Source organism: Papio anubis, chromosome 4 (assembly GCF_008728515.1).
Source record: "Papio anubis isolate 15944 chromosome 4, Panubis1.0, whole genome shotgun sequence".
NCBI classification, from domain to species: Eukaryota; Metazoa; Chordata; class Mammalia; order Primates; family Cercopithecidae; genus Papio; species Papio anubis.
Genome location: NC_044979.1, coordinates 42,058,879 through 42,085,432, shown reverse-complemented (window position 1 = coordinate 42,085,432; position 26,554 = coordinate 42,058,879). Strand labels below are relative to the sequence as shown.

The window sequence follows — 26,554 nt, the reverse complement described above, 5'->3', positions numbered from 1 at the left end:
ACCTAGTTACAAATCCAAACAGCTAAGTACCATATAAGTACTTCAGGGATCAGTGTCCCCTAATTATTTGAACACTGGAGCAAAATTGAGGAATCTCTTACTATCCTGAAAGCAGTTATGCCATTTGTAGAATGGCAATAACCAGGTGGTATTTGGGGCCCAAAGAGGTTGTGCTACAACCTGTATAGTATAAATGTCTATCATGGCTAAATGCTGACTTTTCTTTATTTGTCATTTTTAGTGGAAGCAAGCAATTTCTTCAACCGTCCTTGGAAAAGTAATAGTTCAACCAGATCAGAATTTCACAGGATTGATTGCTGGTGTTGTCTCAATATCAATAGCACTCTTACTACTACTTGGGCTTTTCCTGTGGCTGAAAAAGAGAAAGCAAATTAAAGGTGCATTTTTGTTACGGTTCGTTTTTAGAAGTTACCTTAAGAACACAGTCATTACAGTTTAAGATTGTCATACATTCGTGTGTGCTGTCTTATACGTAGTCCATAAAACCCATGAGTTCTGGGCACTCGGTCAAAGTCTCCTGGGACCCATGATAGCCGTCTTTAACAAGCTCTTTCTTTCTCTCTGTTTTAAGATCTGGGCAGTGAATTAGTTCGCTATGATGCAAGAGTACACACTCCTCATTTGGATAGGCTTGTAAGTGCCCGAAGTGTAAGCCCAACAACAGAAATGGTTTCAAATGAATCTGTAGACTACCGAGCTACTTTTCCAGAAGGTATATTTCAGTTTCTTGTTCTGAGAAGTACCTATACATACACCTCAGTGGGTTGTGACTTTGTTGTTTATTTTTGGTTTTGCATTTATATTTTTATAAAAACCTTAAGGAAGTATTTACCTCTGACAGATAAGTATTTGACACAGCATTAAATGGCTCTTATTTTTAAATGAACCCAGCTTCATTTAAAAATGTATATTATATTTATATTACATCATTAAAATCATATTTTAATCATATTTTAACATAAAATCATATTATATTATGATTTTACATTATGATTTTAGAGTCCATAAGCTCTCATCTCACAAAAAGGTTAATTTTGAAATCATTTGAGCAAAAGTAATTTGTTTATGATCTAAGTGCAATGGTAAGAAATTTTGAAGCTCTCTTTTACAATCCAGGAAGAGTTAAGTTACAAAATATAGTTATTTAAATGTAAGCTGGAACTGCTGCATTTTTTACCTGTTGAAGCCCAAACATTGAAACTATACTGTTAGTAATTCTTTGAAGTGTTCTCAATGAACTGTTAGCACACAACCTTTTTCCCACAGTATTCTAGGACTTGAATGTATTTTGAGACTTAGCCAAGGAAAACCTTCAATTACACTATGACAAAAAGGAGGGGTCAATATCATCAGCTTTGTAAAACACTATGCCTAGTAATGTTCAGGTTAACCAGAGCTTTTCACGTTGTTTTATTTAAATCTCCTGGTAAAAGCAAAATGTCTGTATTGTATCAGCTCCATTATCTTTAGAAGTTACAGGATGTGAGTCAAGTACAAGCATTTCCTTGGTTGAATATTTACCATTGGACAAATAAAATGAGTCATAGATCATTGAGGACACTGGAAAAGTTAGAAGTTGCTCATCCAAACAAGTTCAAGAGCAATGAAGCACTTAACATTTTAACATTTTCAACACTTACCACCTCTTGTGTTTTGAAGTTTATGTTACTTCTATGGAGATACACATAGTAAACATTGTCTTTGCCCTGATTCCATTCACCTTTAAAAATCCATTCCTTTAACCATGTGGAAAAATCAAACCTAGTTTATTGTTTTGAAATTTAGATCTATTTAGTATTTTATACCCACATTTAGTATTTTATGTGCACATTTCATAGTTCTAATTTGAGAGCATTAAAATTTACAAATTTTCTTTGAAAAAAAAAACTTACCTAATCTTCTTTGAACCTTCTTACTCAACAAAGCTCTGTCATCATTGCTAAGAAGGTTGAGTTTCACACTCTTTTCTCCACTGAGCCTGCTCCTTGGAGACATGAAAAGAAAACAGGTAAAAGAGGGTCATCTAGAGAGAATGAGAAAATAGGTGCACAGCCAAAACCTAATGAAGAGGCAACTGCAGATCTTTCCTCTCTACATCTGGTGGGGACAGCATTCTCATCAGTCTTTTTCATGGAGACCTAGAGTTCTATGTGGTGTGACACCAGGGTTGCACAATGATGGTTTCAATTGGTTTCTGCAAATGTTTGAATTTAGCTGAAGAGTCACGTTGTCATGCCAAAGGACTTTTATTCATGTCTCACCAAGGATTTCCCTCAATGTCTGCACCCTTAAGCATTTAGAGCTCTGATCTCCAGATGCAAAGTCTTGGGAAGTGAGGATGAAAGAACTGAGTTTAGAGAGGCTGATTGGCATTTCCAGTCCCCTGGGGAAGGTTTGGAGACCCTGACTCCTTGGAATTAAAGGAGCAAGTACTCAGCTAGGCTCCTTCCTTCCTCACCCACCCAACATTTCAGGTACTTCCCAGATCTTCCACATCACCTTTAAAGGTTGCACCTGTCTTGTTTCTGGCTAGTGTCTACTATAACTGGTGCCCAAATCATTGATGCCCAAAGCTTTTCTGGAACCACTTTTGACCAAGTTCGTTTATTATTAATCAAACTGTCCACTGTAGAAAATACTAAAAATGCTTAAGTGGGATTAGGAATAGTCAAGGTACTAACAGCACTCTTTTTGTGCCCTTCTCTCAGATTCTGATTCTCCTGCTTATGTGCAAACAAACGATATATTTTGGTGCCAATAGGGAACCCCCACATAACCCTCTCCCTGTGTTACATACTAATACATTTCAATACTATTCCTAGTTTATCTTCATGTCAGTTGCTGTGGCTATGATGCCCCCTCCTTGATATGTGTGAATTCCCAGTGGAAAGAGAAAGGGAAAGTGGAAAGGATGACTTCCTGGCCCTATTTGGCATTAAGAAATTGACTATCAGCACAATTTCTTCCCCTGAAATGAAAAACGTTTCTCCTTGCAAAAGGGAACTTTGCCTGAGGTTCTTACAGAGCTTTGGTTATAAAGATCAACTTACAAAGAATGCTTTCCCCTTTTGTAATGCCCTTAACTAAACAATAAGGATGGTCCACTAACCGAGACCTAACATGCCTTCTCTAAACAATAGTAACACTAAATCCAGTGCCATCACTGCACAGTGGAGAATTTACTACTAATGTGAAAAGGTTTCAGTTCTGGGAATATAACCAGTATTTACTTCTAATCATATGTGTATTTTTCCCTTGGCCAGGAATCCATAGGTTTTGCACAATTGTAATTAATTCCATTAATAAATAGTAGTCTCTCAAAAAGGCATCTTTTTCATTTTCTTACATTTGAGCTGGATTTTTGTGAGATCAGGCAATTGCTCAACTACCTTTGTTGCTTCCATTCTTAAGGACATGGTATATTCAAAAATAAACCATAAGCATGGCTTTTTCCTATTGATAAAAAGAGAAATGTCTAAGGAAATGAGGGTAAAAAGCTTTCAAAGTTAATATTTAGTCTACTTAAATGAAAATCTGTAAACATTTTATGAAATGCTTGTATATATAACTCAGTATCTTTCCCCAAGTTATTATCATCTTTATCAAACTAATTCCACTATAAAAGCTCTTCCTGTTTCAATCCCCATTAAATGAGGTTTTACTGTTGTTCTTTAATAATTTTCCTTTATCTTACAGATCAGTTTCCTAACTCATCTCAGAACGGTTCATGCCGACAAGTGCAGTATCCTCTGACAGACATGTCCCCCATCCTGACTAGTGGGGACTCTGATATATCCAGTCCATTACTGCAAAACACTGTCCACATTGACCTCAGCGCTCTAAATCCAGAGCTGGTCCAGGCAGTGCAGCATGTAGTGATTGGGCCCAGTAGCCTGATTGTGCATTTCAATGAAGTCATAGGAAGAGGTAAGTATTTCCACTCAGCTTTTCGTTAAATACGATTTTCCAGTAAGCATTTTATCTTTGGCCTTTGCAGATTAGGAACTTAGACAATGGTGAAAGCAACTGACAGAGCAGTGATAACAAGTGTACTTGATTTCTGTTCTGTAGAAATGCAGCTCTGTAAATCATATCTGTGGGGATTTGCCCCTGTGCATGGAAGCAATTGCATAATCTCCCAAACATATTAGAACTAAATCACAGTTCATCCTCATCCTGTGCGTACTAGCAACTATAGTTTCTTCGAAGGTGCCATTTACTTTCTTCTAAAATTCAGGGCCAAGTGCAGTGGCTCACACCTGTAATCCCAGCACTTTGGGAGGCCGAGGCAGGCAGATCACCTGAGGTCAGGAGTTCAAAACTGTCCTGGCCAACATGGCGAAACCCCGTCTCTACTAAAAAATACAAAAATTAGCCAGCCATGGTGGTGGATGCCTTTAAGCCCAACTACTAGGGAGGCTGAGGCAAGGAGAATTGCTTGAACCTGGGAGGCGGAAGTTGCAGTGAGCCAAGATTGTGCCACAGCACTCCAGCCAGGGCGACAGAATGAGACTCTGTCTCAAAAAAATGAAGAAATGTAACTAACTAACTAAATAAATATCACTCCTTTCATTTTGAGTATTTTTATTCAATCTCTCGCCAGTCTTTCTTTACCCTGAGAACAGTGACAAACTCTACGAAGCCTGGTTTATAGCAGTTTGTACACTGCTGGACGGCATCAGAAGACAGAGAATTTATAGCATTCCCCTGATCTAAAGCAACATATATCATCTCTACAATGCACTCCAATTTCTTTATACAAAGATAAATGAATATTTGTAATAAGCTAGCCAGAGCAGCAATAACAGCTAGCATAAACAGTATTTGTGGAAATATTTAGCAGGAAAAGAAACCAATCAAAAACCGGGAAATGAACTTCACTCTTCTTGTTTTTTTTTTTTTTTTTTTTTTTTTTTTGAAAAAGCTTTTACCCTTAATACTAAATGGCCTCTGATCCCTTTTATTCTATATGTGCTGCAAGAGGTTGTACAGGCATCTGCCAGTGTGATACAAGAGAAGCTGACGGCGTGATTTGCCTTATATGAACACAAGGTCTTCTCACTTTCCTGTGGTAGCATCCACACATTCTTCTGTCAAACACCCCAGGACGTAATCCTTCCCGTGCTCCTTCTTCCCCAAGAGTGGCTTCACTGTTAACAAACATCTTTCTGTTTCTCTTCAGAGCAATATATAGTTCTGTCATAGGCCTGTAAATCCCAGTAATTGCACCAATTTTAGAGTGTATGGACTCACTAATTGTGTTCTAATTCTACACATTGGAAAACGCGAATTTTTTACCATGAAAGGTACTAAAATGGCAATTTTTTTGAAGTTATAATCACTAACAGCTCTATAAATATTAGCTATTATGTATTTATATGTTTTTCTCCAGGAGAATAGGAGCACTCAAAAGCATAGGTTTTATTTTATTCTTCTTTGCATTACTAGAGGGTAGCCTAATGCCTGACACTCACACACTAGGCACTCATGGTGTCTTGGCCAGCTGGATGAATTAATTAGTGAATGACTTACACAGCTATTAGACATTTGGCACCTCTGGGGAAAATTACTGCCACTCGATAAAAGGCTACCATTGGGAAAATTATGTGGTCAAAGCCAGAGAGAACTGGATGAAGTGAGTCAGGGTGAATTGGCTTCATTTGGGCAACTGCCTTTCGGTTTCTGCCAACCTGGATTACGTATTAACCAGTGACTAATGGGGAAATCCTTATTCTATAATACTAATCTTATTTTTAATGGTAACGTTTTTATTTCATTTCAGTTTATTAGAATATAGGGAGCTTATGTTATGTGTTCTTTTAGTTCTTATTCACGTGTTTATCTTAGTTCTTCATGTGGGTTAACTTTATTTTCGTATTTTAAAATACTATGTCATCCTTAAAAATACATTTATTTGATGAGGCAGATGTTACTCACCTTTTCAGTGGTTCCACTATGGTTGAATATTTTATTAGATTAGCCTTTAATATGAGTCATATCACCTACAACTTATTCATGAATTAAGTCATCACATTGCTTATACCCTTGGGTGAAAGGTGTCACATCTACATATATATTTACAAACACACCTACACACCTACAGTGGTATTGTTAAAAGTATTTTTTAAACATACTCTTTTGCTGTATAGAAAGAAGAAGGAATAAAACGAAGCTCATAAAAGGCTTGATATATAATGATTTCATAATTAGATGTGATGCAGTACTAACCAAGTTCTTTCTTTTGCACAGGGCATTTTGGTTGTGTATATCATGGGACTTTGTTGGACAATGATGGCAAGAAAATTCACTGTGCTGTGAAATCCTTGAACAGTAAGTGGCATTTTATTTAACCGTGGAGTATACTTTTGTGGTTTGCAACCTAATAACTAGCTTATAATAAAATGTTGATTTACACTTTCCCCTTGTGGAAAAATCAGCTACCACTGAAATGATGGGCCTAATCCTGAAAATTTGTTTTGTTCTAGACTTTTATTGAACTATTTCCTCTGAAATGATCCCTCAGAGCCCTCATTAGTAAGGGGGTAAGAGAAATGAGGTTCTTGGATGAACTGAGTATCATTTAACTATAACTATGTTTGGCTTATAATATTTGTTTTGCAAGTGACATTTATGGAAACTATTGGAAGCATGTTGGCACATACAGTAGTAATGACTCATTTTACCCGGAGGCATTACTATAATTATTTTTTAACCACAACTTCCATTAAAAAGATAAAAAATGAAATAAGACAAACAGGAGAAAATGACGCTGGCCAAAAATTGAAAAATTGTAAGTATGGTAATACCTCATTTATCCACATTTTTGGAGAATGAGGCATTCCACATACATGAACTTCCTAAATAAATGAAACTTACCCCTTTTTAGTGCTGGAACATTACTTAAAATTTTAGCTGTTATTGAGAAAATCTTTTTAAGATGAAATGCATGCTCTGTTTAAGGGAATGCTTCCAAATACAAACTAAGTCTTTATTGGTGACCCCAAACCATAATTACAGCCATAAATTACTATATTACACAAACAATGTACTCCACATACATAGTGTCCCTGGCTCTGCCTGTGTTGACAGATCTCACATGCTTGCATTTTCTACTCCCATTTCTCATTTTCTGCTTGCAAATTGCAGCAGCCTGAAAAATGGTAACCAACTTTACTACAAACTTTACATGGGACTTAATGAGCTTTAAGTGCACAAATGAAAGGTTTTCCTGCAAGATACTTTACTGCCACGACTATTTCAGTCTTTTTAAAATATAAATCAACATGCTAAATAGTGTTCTACATGGTTAATTTTGTTGGAAGTCTGACCATGAGGGAAATAAAGGTACAGTCTTTATGAAACCTAAGTACAAACTTTGCACTAAGTTTATAGGAGACAGTCTGGTGGCTGACTGGACACTATCTTGCAAAAGTGGGTGTAGGTGACTGGAAGGCATAGTGCAGAGTGGCGCATCATTCACTCAGATGTGTTATAAAATGAACACTCTGCAGTCAAACCCTCAGGACAAGATGCTAACTGTATGGCTTTCCATTTCATTGCTCTTCCTATCTAAATTTGACAAAGTATTCACTGTTCCATAATGAAGTTAATGTCTCCACCACTGGATTTCTTAGGAATCACTGACATAGGAGAAGTTTCCCAGTTTCTGACCGAGGGAATCATCATGAAAGATTTTAGTCATCCCAATGTCCTCTCGCTCCTGGGAATCTGCCTGCGAAGTGAAGGGTCTCCGCTGGTGGTCCTACCCTACATGAAACATGGAGATCTTCGAAATTTCATTCGAAATGAGACTCATGTAAGTTGACTGCCAAGCTTACTGACTGGCAGACTAGCTGTAAGCCAGCCATCCCTTCAAAATAGGCCTGCTCTGAGTCTTTAAAAAGCTAGTAGCCAAAGATGCACATTTAAAATGTTAGCATCATTCAAATGTACCTCAAAGTCTTCTATCCTGGTGGGAAATAGTGACACCCGGAAGGGTTTCCTGGACCGGTGATTCTCACTTGCTCTGCAAGCAACCTTGTTCTACCTTCCCCCTGATAGGGACATTTAGTCATCTTTGCATGTCTACTGTGTGCCAGAAACTGTGCACAGCACAGGAGAAGTGGAAGCTGAGCAAGCTTCAGCCCATATGGAATGTTAACTCTAGAAGGCATTGAAAAACTAACTCCAGGTGCATCCCTTGCTGTTCCTCGCCCTTGCCATCCACTCTCATACCTCAGGACCTTTGCACTTGTGCTCCCTCAGCCTGGAACACTCTCCCCGCAAATAGCCACATATCTCACTTCCTCATCTTCTTCAGCTCTTGGCCGTAATGTCATCTTCAACATAAGCCTTCCCTAATCTGTTTAAAAATTGCAACTGACCACCCACCCTCATGGCTACAGACTCCTCTTCCCTGCTGTATTTTCCCCCATCACACTTACCATCATCTGATACACAAGGCCTGAGCTGTTCAATACTATGGCCATGAACCACATGTAAAAGGAGGCTAGTTTGAACTGAATTGTGATGTATGGTGTAGAATACATCCCAGATTCTGAATACTTAGTATTAAAAAAAGGTGAAATATCTCACTAGTAGTTGTTTATATTGATTACATGCTGAAATATTTTGGATTTTGGGGGTTGAAATATATATTGTGAAAATTAATTTCACCTGTTTCTTTTTATTTTTGAGTATGGCTACTAGAAAATTTTAAATTACGTGTGTGACTTGCTTTATATTTCTATTGAATAGCACTGTTAGTAGATAATAAACAAATAAACAATAGCTATATAGATGTACATATAAGCATATATATGTACACACAACCTCATCCCATTAGAATGGAAGCTCATGAGGGTAGGATTTTTGTGTATTTTGTTCACCGCTATGGCTCCAACACCTAAAACAGTGTTTAGCACATAGACTGTCAGTAAATAGTTATTGAATGAATCAGCTAAGGGTTACAAAACAAGGTTCTTAGGTTCTTGCAAGTGGTAGATTCTTTTCATGACATTTATGCCAGGACTTAAAAGTCGCCAGGCCAGGACAAGGGAGGGTGGGAAGAAGAATCTCAAGAACTGAATTCATAGATGGCCTCAGGCTCTGTCTTTGTTCCTGCTCTCCAAGTCTCTGTGGGAGATAATGAAGTTGATCAAAAGCAACTTTATAAATATGGGGTCAAATTATCAGAGAAAATAAGCTCTAGGAGAGTAATGAGATACTACTCAGCCAAAAGAATAAAACATTCCCTGGTAGTGAACTTTTGCAGATAAGGCGAATTGACCTTACAAAGCACACAGCTGCCCTGACAGACTCCACTTTTCCACTTCAACTTTTGTTATTACCCTGATGGATTAATGTGGCTGGAGGTACTACCTTCTCTAGGGTACTGCTACCCCAGGATTAAAGCATGATAGAGATTTCTTGTTATCCAGAACAGAATAGTGCCATGGCCTTTTTTAATCCAAGGAGTTGATACTGAGAACAACCACAAACCCAGATGTGTCTTAAAGAGAAACCTAAAACCAGAAACTGGCCTTTCTCTATGCTGTGTGCATTGAGGGGGGCTACAGCCCTTTTGCAGGGTTCCCACTGACTACATCTTGCACTGACAAACTCCTCAGTGACTGTTGAAGGAGAATACCCCGTTCCTGATTGCCAGCCAGTGACATCACCACTTGACAGCTGAGTGGTTTGGGTTGATTTCTTTCTGAGCCTCCTCTATTCACAGCGTGTTTCTGATGTTCTGACATCTTGGGCCTTACTGACCCTGGAGGAACTGTCCCTCCCAGGGCTAGCTAATTCCTACAAATAGTAAACAACTTGCCTTCAAAGCATACCTGCCTTGTGCAAACCAACCAATCCAGAGCCCTTACCTAACCTCCTCCTTTATCAGACTCTTACGCTTTGGGCCACTATCCACCTGCCCTAATCACCCCAGGGCCCAGTTCCAGACAACTAGAACTGTCTTCGGAGCCTGCTGAAATACTCCAGATTGGCCAGCTCCAAACCTGCTTACCCTGCCTTACCAGTTTCTTCCCAGGGAAACCACAATGAAGGCTCTTGCTCATGTTTCTCCCCTCACTCTCCCTGCCTCCAGACCCCAGGGCTTCCCCCCATGTGACCCTGCATGACAGGGTGTTCCCCCTCCTCTTACAAACTGTGAGTAGTAAACTATCTTTTCAATGGCATTGGTCTCCTGTTCTGTTGGCCTCATCATACCTGGAAAATAATGAAACCACATTTTAAAACATCTCCATTTTCCCATCTGGAAAATGGAGCCTATAACACCTGCCTGACAGAAGTGCAGAAGTAGCTGTAATTTATGAAAACAACTAGCCTGGTGTTTTGCATACAATAAATACTTAACAAATGGCTGATCTGTCAATGGGGCACACTTTTCGTTGTTGTTGTTTTTTGTTTTTTGGTTTTGGAGACAAGGTCTCTGTCGCCCAGGCTGGAGTGCAGTGGCACAGTCATAGTGCACTGCAGTATCCAACTCCTGGGCTCAAGTGATCCTCCCTCCTCAGGCTCCTAAGCAGCTGGGACTACACGTGCACACCACCACACCAGGCTAATTTTTTTGTGGACGGTGGATGGGAGTAAAGACAGGATCTCCCTGTGTAGCCAAGGCTGATCTCAAAATCCTGGCCTCAAGCCATCCTCTCGCCTTGGCCTCTAAAAGTTCTGGAATTACAGGCTTGAGCCACCAAGCCCAAACTAATTTTTGAGACAAAATAATTTTTTATAAATAAACATTTCAGAATTCTAAGATCAAAATTAGAACAGTAGATGCTTAGTTTATGCTTTTCTAACTCTCTTTGATTGCAGAATCCAACTGTAAAAGATCTTATTGGCTTTGGTCTTCAAGTAGCCAAAGGCATGAAATATCTTGCAAGCAAAAAGTTTGTCCACAGAGACTTGGCTGCAAGAAACTGTATGTAAGTATTAGAATCTCTGTGCCCACAGTCCAAATTAAGTGACAAGGAGGAATCTGTTTCCCACTGTTCAATGCTACTTAGGCTGTTTTCTCTTCTCATGCAAAAGTCCTTTATTTCTGTTACAATTTTAAATCGATGTGTAAGCCCTGGGGATGTGGGTGGGACTTTCAGACTTTATCCAACAGAGAATTTAAAAGGATTCTCCATAGGGGGTCTTAAACAGCTGTTGTGTACTTTTGCTTTTCTCAGTCCTTCCCTCCAGTAGCTCTCAATGTTGTGGTTTCACACTGCATTAGTGTTGGGGAGGGAGAACTTGATCTTCAACATTTGACAGTGAAAAGGAGAGGGCTGGGAACACAAATACCAACATATTGCAACTTCCCAAGAGTGGATTTGAAGCCAGCCTGCAGAAGCCCTACCAAAAATGGTATTTGGGAATGAATATACAAAGAACTTTATTTGTGTCTGGCTGCCTGGCTATATAATACAACAGTCAACAGTTTGTAATTGAGTTCATGTTTTCCCTTGCATAGCACTGATTCATGACTTATGGTATGTGTGAATGAAAGAGCTGTGCTATTAATTTCCTACCTTGGTTTTGGTCAATGTAACAACATAAAAGCCAGCTTAAACAGAGGATGCATAGCTCCAGATAGCGGAAATTGATTTTTGTTGAACTTTGCTGTTTTTCTTAGATGCTTCACTGTGTATTCTAGTTCTCTGTTACCTCAGTGGTGGGATATATGAGTTTTGTGTGCTAACCTAGCTCATTTAAGAATGAAAAAGTAAAGTATCAGTCCCCTGTCATGCTCTCCCATAAAATTGAGTATCACTAATAAGTTGACAAGTGAAGACTGGTGATTGCTTGGGTAGTCAATTGGCGTACTCCCTTTAGCAACCAAAGTAAACCCAGAGGGGAGACAAACTTACTACTGCAGATCTACATTAAAGCAAAAAGGACTTTCTCACGCCATACAATTCATGATCTCTTTCCTCAGCCTGTCGAACTGGCAATGTCAATGTCAAGCATTTTTATTCAAGAATTCTGTTGTAATTTAGTGTTAGTCAATAGAGGCTAGATGAAGTATTTCCTTCAGAAGTTACGGATTTCAAATACTGAAGCCGCTTGTTTAATCTGTAGATATTCAGCATCATTGTAAATTATTCTGTTTCAACCACGGGTAATAATTTTTGTCCTTTCTGTAGGCTGGATGAAAAATTCACAGTCAAGGTTGCTGATTTTGGTCTTGCCAGAGACATGTATGATAAAGAATACTATAGTGTGCACAACAAAACAGGTGCAAAGCTGCCAGTGAAGTGGATGGCTTTGGAAAGTCTGCAAACTCAAAAGTTTACCACCAAGTCAGATGTGGTAATGTATTGGTTTCTCTGACTTTCTCCTCTTTTACTTTCATATCCAACTTTTTTTGAAATTTTATCACTACTTAATTTAAAAAAATATTCAACACCACCAATTCCAGTTTTCTTCATATGTAAAAATGAACTTGTCTGATATGTACACATTGTATATTTTCATAAATTCACTCATTTATTCAAAATATTTGTTGAGTGGGGCAACGTATTGGCTCATTAGGAAGCCCAGAGCTGAACCAGGCATGAACCCTTTCGGCCAAGAACTTTGGCTCTGAAGGGAAGAGATGAGATGGTCAACAATGACTGTGACACAGGTGGCCTGGAATGAGCCCTGATTCTCATAGCCCCAGGCGAGCAAGAATTCCACATCAAGAAGTCTGGAAGCTGTAACTGAGGCAGTCTAGCAGTGAGGGCATGATCCCTGGGCCTAGCTAGTAAAGTGACTTCCCTTATCTACAAAGGCCATCCTTCTTGCACAGAACCAGCCCTCAAAAGGCAGGCACCTGAGTGCTGAGGCTGTGAGAAATACTCACCTGGGCAGCCAGATTCACCACATTCCCCTTTCACCCTAAGGAGAAGTGGCATTTGAATTGGGTTAAAGGATAGCAGGTTTGGAATTGGGCAGCTGGGCAATGGAAATTCCAATCCACGTGTGGCAGAAGAGCAGGAAAGTATAAGCACCTGTAAAGTTCTAAGAAAACAATACTTAGTTGATTATTTGGCAAGAACAGAAAACACAGAGGGAAGTTATGAGAATAAACTGAGAAAAATATACTAGGTCATAGAGTTCCTTGAAAACCGAACTAGAGAGTATGGAATTTATTCTCTGGTAATGTGGAAACAAAACTGTAGTCAGACTAGACTGCAATCTTTCATCATTGTATTAGTCTGTTCTCGCACTGCTATAAAGAAATACTGAGCCTGGGTAACTTATAAAAAGAGATTTAATTGGCTCACAGTTCTGCAGACTCTACAGGAAGCATGGCTGGGGAGGCCTCAGGGAGCTTTTACCTATAGCAGAAGGCAAAATAGGAGCAGGCATTTTACACGGCAGGAGCAGGACCAACCAACAAGGCTGGGGGAGGTGCCACGCACTTTTAAACAACCAGATCTCCTGAGAACTCTATCACAAGAACAGCACCAAAGGAAGAAATCTGCCCCCATGATCCAGTCACCTCCAACCACATCCCTGCCTCAGCATCGGGGATTACAATTTAACATGAGAGTTTGGTGGGAACACAGAGTCAAATCATATCATTCCGCCCTGGTTCCTCCCAAATTTCACGTCCTTCTCACATTTCAAAACACATTCATTCCTTCCCAACAGTCCCCCAAAGTCTTCATTCATTCCAGCATCAGCTAAAAAGTCCAAGTCTAAAGTCTCATCTGAGACAAGGCAAGTCCCTTCTGTCTATGAGCCTGTAAAATCAAAAACAAGTTAGTTGCTTCCAAGATACAATGAGGGTACAGGCAGTGGGTGAATGCTCCCATTCCAAATGGGAGAAATTGGCCAAAATATGCAAGTCCGAAACCCAGCAAGGCAGTTATTAAATCTTAAAGCTCCAAAATAATTTTTTTGACTCCATGTCTCATATCCAGGGCACACCGATGCAAGGGATGGGCTCCCAAGGCCTTGGGCAGCTCTGCCCCTGTGGCTCTGCAGGGCTCAGCACCATGGCTGCTTTCATCGGCTGGCATTGAGTGCCTGCAGCTTTTCCAGGCACAGGGTGCAAGTTGTTGGTAGATCTGCCATTCTGGGGAATGGAAGATGGTGGCCCTCTTCTCACAGTCCCACCTGGCAATACCCCAGCACTGAGGGGAGGTCTCAGGGAACTTTTTACCCATGGCAGAAGGCAAAGCGGGAGCAGGCATCTTACATGGCAGGAGCAGGACCAAGATGGGGACAAGCTCTCACCAAGGGGAGAGGTGCCACACACTTTTAAACAACCAGATCTCCTTAGAACTTTATCGTGAGAACAGCACTAAAGGGAGAAATCTACCTCCATGATGCAGTCACCTCCCACCAGGCCTCAGCTCCCACACTGGGGATTAAAATTCAACATGAGATTTGAATGGGGACACAAATCCAAACCATACCAATCATTCTCTAAGACGACTTGAAAGGAAAAGAATGAGAGCCAGCTCTCTAGTATCTCTTCTTAAAAGGGCACGAATCCCAGCATGAAGGCCCACCCTCATGACCTTATCTAAACTGAATTACCTCTAAACGACCCCATCGTTAAACATTGTCACACTGTGGCTTAGAACTTCAACATATGAATTTCCGGGGAACACAATTCAGTCCATAGCAGGGGTCAAGGCTGGGAATATGCTTTTGAGAGTCCAAAAGCAATTATTCAGTAGAACCTACGTATACAAAGTGAAAGAGAAAAGCAGTGAGGTAAGGGACCCAGGAGCAGAGACCACCGTGAAAGTCAGAGGAAGAGAAATTTTCAAGGAGAAATTGGATGCTGAAGAGAGCCAACTGCTACTCAGTACACCAGAAGGGTCTTGGAAGCTGAGTAACTTGAGTGCTTTGGCAGTCTAGAGTGTGCTGAGGAGCCCAGGTGTTGAACGGACTGGAGAGTACACTTATTCTATTCACATGTTGTAAGTCGGAGGACTGTGATGTCTGGAGGTAGAGAAACATTTGATGTTTCAGTCCTTGAGGATAACAACTAAAAAAGAAAAATGTGCAAACAAGGTAGTCAGAAAATAATGTTCACGGGGGACATGCACTTGAAGAGAAAGGGTTGGTAGCTTTTGAGAGATGGTGGGATAGAGATCTGAGTGTGACATGGGAAGCAAGAAGTCATCTCATCCACCTCTCTGTGAATCAGCAAGAGGGAAAGGTGTGGCCCCTATTGGCAAGAGTTTCAAAGAAATTGTGGCTTCAAGTGAAAGCTGAGTTTCAGTTCCTGTGAGGAGGTAGGGGAACTATTAGAGAATAAGTTGAGGTGACTGGGGGTTTGTTTTCAATAAGTAAGTAGGTCACAGGTCATGATGGAGGACCAGGACTTCAGCATGCATGAGACTGATAAGAGAAAGTGATAGTGCAGGGTAGAGCTTAATGCCTGGTATTTTGATCCTGAAAGATTCTGAAAGAGATGAAAGAAGTGGATGCTAGAGAGGGAGACTGGGGACATGTTAGTGACAGTGGCAGGTAAAGGCAAAAGATAGGGAGAATTAACCCATCCTCCAAGAACATGCTGTTCATTCAGACTTGAGTGTTAGTCTGCCATTAAAAGCCCGAGCCAACCCTTACAACTCAATAAGACTGTCTTAATCTGTTTTGTGTTGCTATAACACAACACCACAAATTGGGTGGTTTATAATGAACAGAAATGTATTTGGCTCACAGTTCTGGAGGCCAGGAAGTCTAAGATCAAGGGGGGCACATCTACTGAGGGTCTTCTTGCTGTGTCATAACACGGTGGAAGGTATCACATGGGTGTGAGAGAGTGCAAGAGAGAGCAAGAGGTGACCAGACTCTCTATTACAACAAACCCCCTTCCACAATAATGAAGTAACTCCCAAGATAATGACATTAATCCACTCATGAGAGTAGAGCCTCATGACCTAATTCCCTCTTAAAGGTCCCTCCTCTGAACACTGTTGCATTGGGAGGGGATTAAGTGTCCAACACATGAACTTTGGGAGACACATTCAAACCATAGCAGAGGCAAAATTACTCAATTTTTTTAAGTAAGCAAAAGATTTGAATAGACATTTTACCAAAGAGATGTATGAATAGCTAGCTCATGAACACATGAAATGAAACATATGCCTACATAAAGATTTGTACATGAATGATCACAGTAGTTCTCTTCATAATAGCCAAAAGCCAGAAGCAATCTTAATGTCCATCAACTAGTGAATGGATAAACAAAATGTGTTGTGTCCATACAGTGGACTAAACCATTCATCAACATAAAGGAATTACTGATGCCTACTACAGTATGATAAACCTCAGAAACATTGTTAAGTGAAAAAAGGCAGATAAAAAAATTACATGTTGAATGGTTCCATTTATATGAAATTTCTAGAAAGAGGCAGAACTATAGAGTCAGAAAACAAATCAGTGGTTGCTTGGGGCCAAGAGAAGGAGTGAAGATAAACCACAAATGGACATGAGAGAATTTTCTGGAATGTTGAGATGACCTAAAACTGGACTGTGATGATATGATAGCTGCACATCTATATAAATTTACTAAACATCATTTAATCACTTTAATTTACTAAACATCACCAATCACTTAAAATTGGTGAATTTTGTGATCTATAAATTATACCTCAAAAAAGCTGATTTATATAAAAGAGCCTGATGAAATTTTGGATGTTTACGGCAAGTGTTGGGATTCTAAGTTTCTTGACAGCCACATACACACAACAATACCGCCACCTCCCCAACAAACACACACAGACAGCAAGAGGCCAAGGCTTCCCCCATAGCCACAGTCACTCATATACTTGACTGGAAATTTACGTAGGTTTCTGTAGATAGGATGGTGCTATTTCTCTCTCTCTCTCATTGAAAGACACTATGTTGTGCTACATAAAGGCTGAAGCTAAATAATCTGTACGTAATGCTGCTTTGGGAAATGGTTACTGACTGCGTGGATAAATTTGCACAGTGTTTTACTTCCAGGACAGCAGAATCTTGAATGTTGACGTGGAACATTTCCAAAAGCATGTAATGAGCTGTGTGTATGTTGAAACCTATGACCAAAAACTTGCCTGCTTGTAGATTGGGTTTTCTTTCTAGAAAATGCCAAAATGGAGTTTGGCTAAAGTCTGAATACTCTTTAAGTCCATTCAAACAAAATCGGAGTGTCACTACACTTGAAATCACTCACACCCTCCTCTGATCCCTTTTGCAATGGGTGTTGCAATTGTATTACACATTGTTTCACACTTAATACGAGTTCTTCCATTAAACTGTGTATTGACTTCCTTGTTCTCAGCTCTTATCTGCCTCATCTTTCTGAAGCATTTAACATTATCGTAATGCTCATTTTTCTTGAAATTTCCTCTTCCTTTGGTTTCTGGGACACCGAGCCCTCTGGTGTTCCTCCTGCTTCTAGGTTGTTTTCTTTATCCTCAATGGCTTCTCTTCCTTCTCTCTTCCTTCTCTCAGATGTAGCTGTCTCCCTGGACATCCTCCACCAACAATTGGAACCAGTCCCATCAATAACCACCTTTGATTCTCTCTACCTGGATGTCATCATCAATGTCACAAATTTACCACGTTCAAAATCAAATTCTTTCCTGCCAAACCCTCAATTTCTCACCTCCTGGCTTCGATTAATGGCATCACCATTGTGTAATCTACCCACTCATCATTCTTTTTAGTGTTCAGTTCTTCAGGTTTTGACAAATGCATGCAGTTGTGTAACCACCACTCTAACTATCAGGACATAGAACGGTTTCATCATCCCAGAAAATTTCCTTATGCTCCTTTGTAGTCAACCTCTACCCTATTCCCAGGACCTGGAAATCAGAAAATCAGATTTATTTTCTGTCTCTAGAGTTTTACTTTTTCTAAAATGTCATATAAATGGAATCATGCAGTCAGTAGTCTTATGAGTCTGTCTCCTTTTACTTCGCATATTACATTTGAAAGCCATCCGTGTTGTTGTATCAGTAGTAGCAATGTATCAGTAATTCATTCCTTTTTTATTGTGGCAAAAAAATACATAAAATTTACCATCTGAACCACTTTTATTTTATTTTAAGTTCCAGGGTACATGTGCAAGATGTGCAGATCTGTTACATAGGTAAACGTGTGCCATGGTGGTTTGCTGCACCTGTCAACCCATCCCCTAGGTATTAAGCTCGGCATGCATTAGTGCTGGGATTACGGACGTGAACCACCTTGTCCTGCCCTGCCTAACCCACTTTGAACATTTAAAAACCTCCACAGCACAGACTCATTTCAATCTTATGGGTTCCTAATCTCTTCCCCTACTCCAACATGTCAAGCAACGTGAACTATTATACTTATGGTTTAATAAGAACACATATGCAGCCAGGCATGGTGGCTCATGCCTGTAATCCTAGCACTTTGGGAGGCAGAGGAGGGTGGATCACCTGAGGTCAGGAGTTCGAGACCAGCCTGGCCAATATGGCAAAACCCCTTCTCTACTAAAAATACAAAAATTAGCCGGGCATGGTGGTGGGCTCCTATAATCCCAGCTACTCAGGAGGCTGAGGCAGGAGAGTCGCTTGAACCCGGGAGGAAGAGGTTGCAGTGCACCAAGATTGCACCACTTCACTCCAGCCTGGGCAAAAGAGCAAAACTCCATCTCAAAAAAAAAAAAAAAAGAAAGAAAGAAAGAACACATGTGTACTCTTACAACTGGCCCCACCCCCTCCCTCCAAAACTGTCTCTCTGCCCTCATATTACCTGCACCTGTAAAATAAAGTCTCCCTGTTCCTCAAGACCCACCTTACTGTCACTCTTTTCCTGCAGCCTTTCTCAGTACCCTACTATTATCTCTTTGACTTTTGGCAACCTTTGTACCTCTTTGATGTTACTGCTCTATATTACAGCCATTATCTTATTGTCCTGTGTGACAGTTACCTGCACAATTCTGTTAACCCTGTTCATTCAGCCCTGGGACCTATCTAGTAACGTGAACAGTACCCTACTCGTATGTGATCAAGGGTCAATTGATACTTGTTAAATTGATTTTAAATATTAGTGCATATTCTGGGACTTGAAAGTTAACACGATGATGTTGTCAGAAGTGATTGCTAAGATTTTCAGGCTTTGAAAACTTCTGTTTTGCAAAGCTGAATTAGACAGCAAAGTCCCGTAGCTCCCTTCTGGCAAGGGGTTTGAGTTTTCTGTTGAGATCAAGGCAGTCAGCAGCCTTCAGGGGTTCTTGCACTTGGGCAAAGAAGTCATTAGTGGAAATTCATATCAGCAATTACAGCATCTACCTCATTTCTTTCTTTCAGTCGCAGTGTTCAAAGGCAGGCTTTATTCTCCTTCGTGCTGGGTACTACAAGCTACACTTGCCTCTCAGTTTTATGTTTTCCTATTCCAGCTGTCGGGTGTGGATTTTCCTTCTGCTCCAAGCTTCCTTCATTTCTTCCTCCTTATGCTTCCTACTCTTAGAGTGGCCTGGAAGTGTTGCTGGGCAAGAACTGTCCCCCAGGTGCTCTCCACAGGGGCAGCCTCAGGCCATGCTGACTCTCCTAGTGTCATTCTTGCGTGGGCACATGTCCGGGGGAGATAATATGTATGACCTGGTGTATCCTGAGCACAGTGTTTTAAATCAAGAAATTGCATGTTTAGTGAAGTTCAGTAGACCAAACAAGACCTAAGGGTCAGGAACTCTTAAATGTTTATCCCATTGTGGATTCAGATGTATTGGGGAATTTTAGCAAGTCATTTAACCTCTCCGTGTCCCTGTGATCTTCCTATATAGTACTGATACGGCTATTTTATAAGAATCTAGTACTTTAACATTTTCATGTGACAGTTTTATTGAAATTAATTTTCAATAGAGAGACTTGTTGCCTGCAGTTTTATTATTTCTGATTTTTAATATGGATTTTTACTTATGCAGATTTAGATCTTCCCTTTTAATATTAACCTTTCAATGTGGTTACATTTCTTAAAGAGTACTTATGTTCATTTTGAAACCACACAAATTTAAATTTTGGGAGGCTTTCTTCTTCTTTTACAAGTAATGTACAATTGTAGCGAAGCTCTCAGAAAAGAAAAGGATAGAAACATGTTAGTGCTTTGAAACTGCAGGAGAGAATTTGGAAGAGGTATTCTACTAACTACAGATGGAATCTTCGTCATCATGTGGACTTCAGATATTCTTTTTGAAAACTCTAAACCTTACCTGTTTAAACAAGTCATGAAATGTATAACTTAATAATTGCCTTTAAGAAAATTGTTGCCCAAAACAGAAACCATATTGAGTATGTAAAGCCAAGTTTAGTTACCAAGACCTCCTGATTTCCTTTCGTATTTCTATGGTCACATCTCTCACCTGGACTGTCCTGTTTCTTGTTTTACTAGTGGTCCTTCGGTGTGCTCCTCTGGGAGCTCATGACAAGAGGAGCCCCACCCTATCCTGACGTGAACACCTTTGATATAACTGTTTACTTGTTGCAAGGGAGAAGGCTCCTACAACCTGAATACTGCCCAGACCCCTTGTAAGTAGTCTTTCTGTACCTCTTACATTCTTTACTTTTACAGAAATGCCTGCCTTCAAATGGTCTCTTACAGCATTTCTTTCTTTTTGAAACAGATATGAAGTAATGCTAAAATGCTGGCACCCTAAAGCAGAAATGCGCCCATCCTTTTCTGAACTGGTGTCCCGGATATCAGCGATCTTCTCTACTTTCATTGGGGAGCACTACGTCCATGTAAACGCTACTTATGTGAACGTAAAATGTGTCGCTCCATATCCTTCTCTGTTGTCATCAGAAGATAACGCTGATGACGAGGTGGACACATGACCAGCCTCCTTCTGGGAGACATCATAGCGCTAGTAATATGTCAAAGCAACAGTCCACACTTTGTCCAATGGTTTTTTCACTGCCTGACCTTTAAAAGGCCATCGATATTCTTTGCTCTTGCCAAAATTGCACTATTATAGGACTTGTATTGTTATTTAAATTACTGGATTCTAAGGAATTTCTTATCTGACAGAGCATCAGAACCAGAGGCTTGGTCCCACAGGCCACCGACCAACGGCCCGCAGCCGTGACAACACTCCTGTCATATTGGAGTCCCAAAACTTGAATTCTGGGTTGAATTCTTTAAAAATCAGGTGCCACTTGACTTCATACAGGAATCTGAAGCAGTGAATTTTGAGGGCTTCTCGATCACAGAAAACTCAGAAGAGATAGCAATGTTCAGAACAGGCGTGGCAGCCCCAGAACAGGCCACTCATTTAGAATTCTACTGTTTCAAAAAACTTTTGTGTGTTGTATGATCAATAACATTTTTCATTACTGATGGTGTCATTCACCCATTAGATAAACATTCCCTTTTAAATTTTTGTTTGTTTGTTTTTTGAGACAAGGTCTCGCTCTGTTGCCGGGGCTGGAGTGCAGTGGCATGATCATAGCACACTGCAACCTCCACCTCCCAGACTCAAGCCTCCCAAATAGCTGGGACTACAGGCACACACCACCATCCCCGGCTAGTATTTGTATTTTTTGTAGAGACGGGGTTTTGCCATGTTGCCAAGGCTGGTTTCAAACTCCTGGACTCAAGAAATCCACCCACCTCAGCCTCCCAAAGTGCTAGGATTACAGGCATGAGCCACTGCACCCAGCCCTTTTAAATTTTTGTATAGACATTCCTTTGGTTGGAAGAATATTTATAGGCAATACAGTCAAAGTTTCAAAATAGCATCACACAAAATGTGCTTATAAATGAACAGGATGTATTGTACATAGATGACATTGAGAAGATTTGTATGAAATAATTTAGTCATCATGAAATATTTAGTTGTCATATAAAAACCCACTGTTCGAGAATGATGCTACTCTGATCTAATGAATGTGAACATGTAGATGTTTTGTGTGTATTTTTTTAAATGACGACTCAAAATAAGACAAGTAATTTGTTGATAAATATTTTTAAAGGTAAGTCAGCATGTTTGTAAAGCAGGATACATCTTACTAAAAGGTTCATTGGTTCCAATCACAGCTCATAGGTAGAGCAAAGAAAGGGTGGATGGATTGAAAAGATTAGCCTCTGTCTCGGTGTCAGCTTCCCACCTCACAAGCAATTGGAAACAAAACTTTTGGGGAGTTTTATTTTGCATTAGCGTGTGTTTTGTGTTAAGCAAAACATACTTTAGAAACAAACAAATGAAAAAGGCAATTGAAAATCCCAGCTATTTCACCTGGATGGAATAGCCACCCTGAGCAGGACTTTGTGATGTTTCATTCTGTGGAATTTTGTGCTTACTACTGTATAGTGCATGTGGTGTAGGTTACTCTAACTGGTTTTGTCAATGTAAACATTTAAAGTGTTATATTTTTATAAAAATGTTTATTTTTAATGACATGAGAAAAATTTTGTTAGGCCACAAAAACACTGCACTGTGAATATTTGAGAAAAGGTATGTCAGACTGGGATTAATGACAGCATGATTTTCAATGACTGTAAATTGTGATAAGGAAATGTACTGATTGCCAATACACCCCACCCTCATTACATCACCAGGACTTGAAGCCAAGGGTTAACCCAACAAGCTACAAAGAGGGTGTGTCACACTGAAACTCAATGATTGAGTTTGGCTGTTGTTGCAGGAAAGTGATTATAACTAAAAGCTCTCTGATAACGCGGAGACTTACCAGAAGACACAAGGAATCGTACTGAAGAGCTATTACAATCCAAATATTGCCATTTCATAAATGTAACAAGTAATATTAATTCACAGAGTATTGTCAATGGTGGATGACAAAAGAAAATCTGCTCTGTGGAAAGAAAGAACTATCTCTACCAGGGTCAAGAGAATGAACACATCAAGAACAGAAAAAACTCGGGAAAACATCCCATCAACAGGACTACCCACTTGTATATACATTCTTGAGAACACTGCAATGTGAAAATCATGTTTGCTATTTATAAACTTGTCCTTAGATTAATGTGTCTGGACAGATTGTGGGAGTAAGTGATTCTTCTAAGAATTAGATACTTATCACTGCCTATACCTGCAGCTGAACTGAATGGTACTTTGTATGTTAATAGTTGTTGTTCTGATAAATCATGCAATTAAAATAAAGTGATGCAACATCTTGTATACTGATAGTTGGTTATTGCCAGTCATGCTTGATTACCTACATTTGCATAATGATAGAGGAAGCCTAAGATTGATTTCACCTGGCTGCATGGAGCTCATCCATATAGGAGAGCCTTAGTCAAGTGAATGCTGAGGAAGCAGTAAAACAACATGCATCCCCAAATCTCAGGAAGTCTCGTCTTTCCAAGGGTTTGGTCTAAGTTGCTGATTACCTGCATTTTTCTGACGATCTTTCAACTGCTAGAGCACCTGGTTCCTGTTTTATCATGGTGCTCTTCTCCAGCAAGGTGTGTCCTTAGACTAGAAGACACAAAAATGGAGCAGCAGCCCCACCGTTGGTACACAGATACCTAGGTGCGGGTTGGAGAGAGAGGCCTTCTTGCCCCATCAAAACTACTCTTTGTCTATACAAGTGCCCACCCTTTTACCCCCTGTTACCAGAGAAATTACCTTCAGGTCATCTCCAAGTATATTGTTGTAATGGTAAGGGAATTCAAAGGTGATAGTTTCAGCCATCTAAGAATTGTGTGACACTTTGGGGTAATCTAATTTTTTAAAAACCCAATTTAAAAGAATGCCTACAAAATACAGTGGAGACTGATTCTTTACTGGGAGATAATTCAATCCCCGCTCATGGCCAAACTCTCTCCTACTCAAAAGATGCATTTCCACAGGAAGTTCATTCCAACTCTCTCCCATAAGGACAAGAACCTGTCACCTTTACATCTCTAGAATCCAGCACTTAGTAGATTCTCAAATAATTGCTGAACCGAAACAGCATTTTCTTATTCCCCATCACTTTATTTATTTATTTATTTATTTATTTATTTATTTATGAGACAGGGTCCCACTCTGCCCCACCCCCCACTCCCCCGCCTGGAGTGCAGTGGCGTGATCTTGGCTCACTGCAACCTCCACCTCCTGGGTTCAAGCCATTCTCCTGCCTCAGCCTCCTGAGTAGCTGGAATTACAGGCACACGTCATCACACCCAGCTGATTTTTGTATTTTTTGTAGAGACAGGGTTTCGCCATGTTGTCCAGGCTGGTCTCAAACTCCTGGACTCAAGTGATCCACCTGCTTCAGCCCCCCAAAGTGCTGGGATTACAGGCGTGAACCACTATACCCAGCCTACTTTAAACTACCAGGGATAGAGTTATTGCCTATGTGGCTCCCATGATGTTTGGAGAACACTGATATGGAGAAGCCAGACTTTTCTAGGGAAAGAGAAATAGAAAGATAGACCTTTATAAAGTCTGGCTTGGTGCTATGCATCTTTAATTATCACAGGGTTTTCGCTTCACCATATAAGCATCAATTATATTTTTGCTCTCTGACCTACACAGTGGATTCCGTCTTTAAAGAAATAGGGAGAAGGGATATATAACATGTAGAAATACATCAAATGCTTGAATGCTCACATCTGGCATTGTTAATCTATCTGATTTAGTTCAGGAAATGAGTTAGCATTATATAAAAGAAATTGCTTAGTATTTTATTTAACTCAACGAATATTCATCAAGCACCTATGTATGTCAGACACTGCTAGGTAATGGGGATATAAAAATAAACAGTCCCTCTCACCCCAAAGAATTTGATGAAACAGACAGACAAAATTACATAATTAATGAATATTAAAATTATTCACTTCTTAGATTTGTAAGTTGTCTTGAAGAGGCATCACAGTTTAAACATATACAAAGTGCAGGCTCCTGGGCAACAGACCAAGCCCTGACTCAGGTTGGGCAACATATTGCACTTCTAAACCTGTGTTCTCATCTGTCAAATACGTTAATCATGGTTACCCCCACAAAGTTGTTTGAGAACTTTAAAAAAAGTGTATAAAGGCACCTGACACACCATAGTTGCTCAATTATCATAATATCATTATTATCTTAAGTCTTAGACAATAAAAGCCCATGTATAGGTAGCCTTAGTTGGCTAAAGCAAAATGAGGCTAGGAGGGGCATTACAGATGTTTAAATCCAAATTCTTACCCCATTCTTTTTGTCGTTGCTTTTTTTTTTTTTTTTTTGTGTGTTTTTTTTTTTTTTTTGATTGTTTTTTTTTTTTTGTTTTTTTTTTTTTTTTTTTTTTTTTTGGTTTTGTTTTGTTTTTTTTTTTTGAGACAGAGTCTCGCTCTGTTGCCCAGGCTGGAGTGCAGTGGCATGATCTTTGCTCACTGCAACCTCCACCTACTGGGTTCAAGTGATTCTCCTGCCTCAGCCTCCTGAGTAGCTGGGATTAGAGGTGTCCGTCACCACGCGAGCTAATTTTTGTATTTTTAGTAGAAACGGGGTTTCACCATGTTGGCCAGGCTGGTCTTGAACTCCTGACCTCAGGTGATCTGCCCGCCTCAGCCTCCCAAAGTTCTGGGATTTTAGGCATGAGCCACCATGCCCAGCCAACTTCTTACCCCATTCTTCACCTCACACCTGCTTTATATACAGTAGAAACAGCTATGATTCTGCCTCATCCTGAGCGTTGATACGACAGTGAGGGTGAGAGAGGAGAAAGGTGACAAGACAGTGGCACTGGCAAGGGAACTCCCTCACTTCTTTCTCTGCACTCCCCACTATCATTCTAATCACTTCTCCTATGACAGGTTCCTTTTTTCTGTTTTAGCCTTTAGACCTGGAATACACAACAGACATGGAAGAGAACATTCTGTCTAAATGACAGGCATGTTACATGAAGGTGCAAGAATAAGACCATAGTCTTCAGTATTGGTGTCTAGAAATTATTATGGTTCCTTATTTTTGCTCAAATGTTAATAGATGGTTAGTGATCATTCAGGTTGAAGAAAACGTAAACTAAGTAGAAGTGTTGTTTTAGTTATGTGCTATGTGTTCGGAAGACAAGGAATACATGACTAGACACACATAGCAAATTACACAGGCACATATGACTCACTGTTGTAGCACTTCAGACAGTTTCAAGACACAGAGAGGTATGCAGACGTTATGCCCCAAAGGAAGAAATGCTTATTGCTGTTTTTCTTTTTCATATTTGAGGGGTTCTTTCAGGACTATCTCAATTCCTTATCTATCAAAGAATTGGAAAGAACTTCAGTCATAAACCAATGAAATATTTCAGTTGGTGAATTGAAGGTAATAAAATGGATGGTTGCCCAAACTGTCCTTTGCTGTAAATTATTCCAGAGATCTAGATTACGTCAGCCAAAGATATTGATCACAATGCTGAGAGGTTTATAACTACTATTGACTTACTATGTGACCCCGGGGCAGAAATCTAGGAAAATTGCAAAAGCATATCTACTGTAATGAAAAGCCCATCATTAATAGGACTTACTATCTTGTCATCCAACTAGTACTATGTTGGCTTCAAGGCAAATATTTAACAAACATTTGAAACTGAAAGCACTTCTGTCTTCTCCCTTTTATCTTCCATTGATGTTCCCGAGCTAT

General features: G+C 39.9%; 1 protein-coding gene across 2 annotated transcripts in view; it reads left to right on the top strand.

The window, feature by feature from the left end:
* The window catches only part of MET (MET proto-oncogene, receptor tyrosine kinase), a 116,715-nt gene extending 93,587 nt beyond the window's left edge, over positions 1-23,128 (top strand). For both annotated transcript variants that reach the window (NM_001168714.1, XM_021935083.2), the window contains 9 exon segments: positions 242-398; positions 593-733; positions 3,718-3,948; positions 6,271-6,351; positions 7,656-7,837; positions 10,858-10,967; positions 12,174-12,339; positions 20,383-20,519; positions 20,615-23,128. In NM_001168714.1, coding sequence (NP_001162185.1) covers positions 242-398; positions 593-733; positions 3,718-3,948; positions 6,271-6,351; positions 7,656-7,837; positions 10,858-10,967; positions 12,174-12,339; positions 20,383-20,519; positions 20,615-20,825 — 1,416 coding nt within the window. In that variant the 3' untranslated portion in view covers positions 20,826-23,128.
* Positions 23,129-26,554: the final 3,426 nt, after the last annotated feature.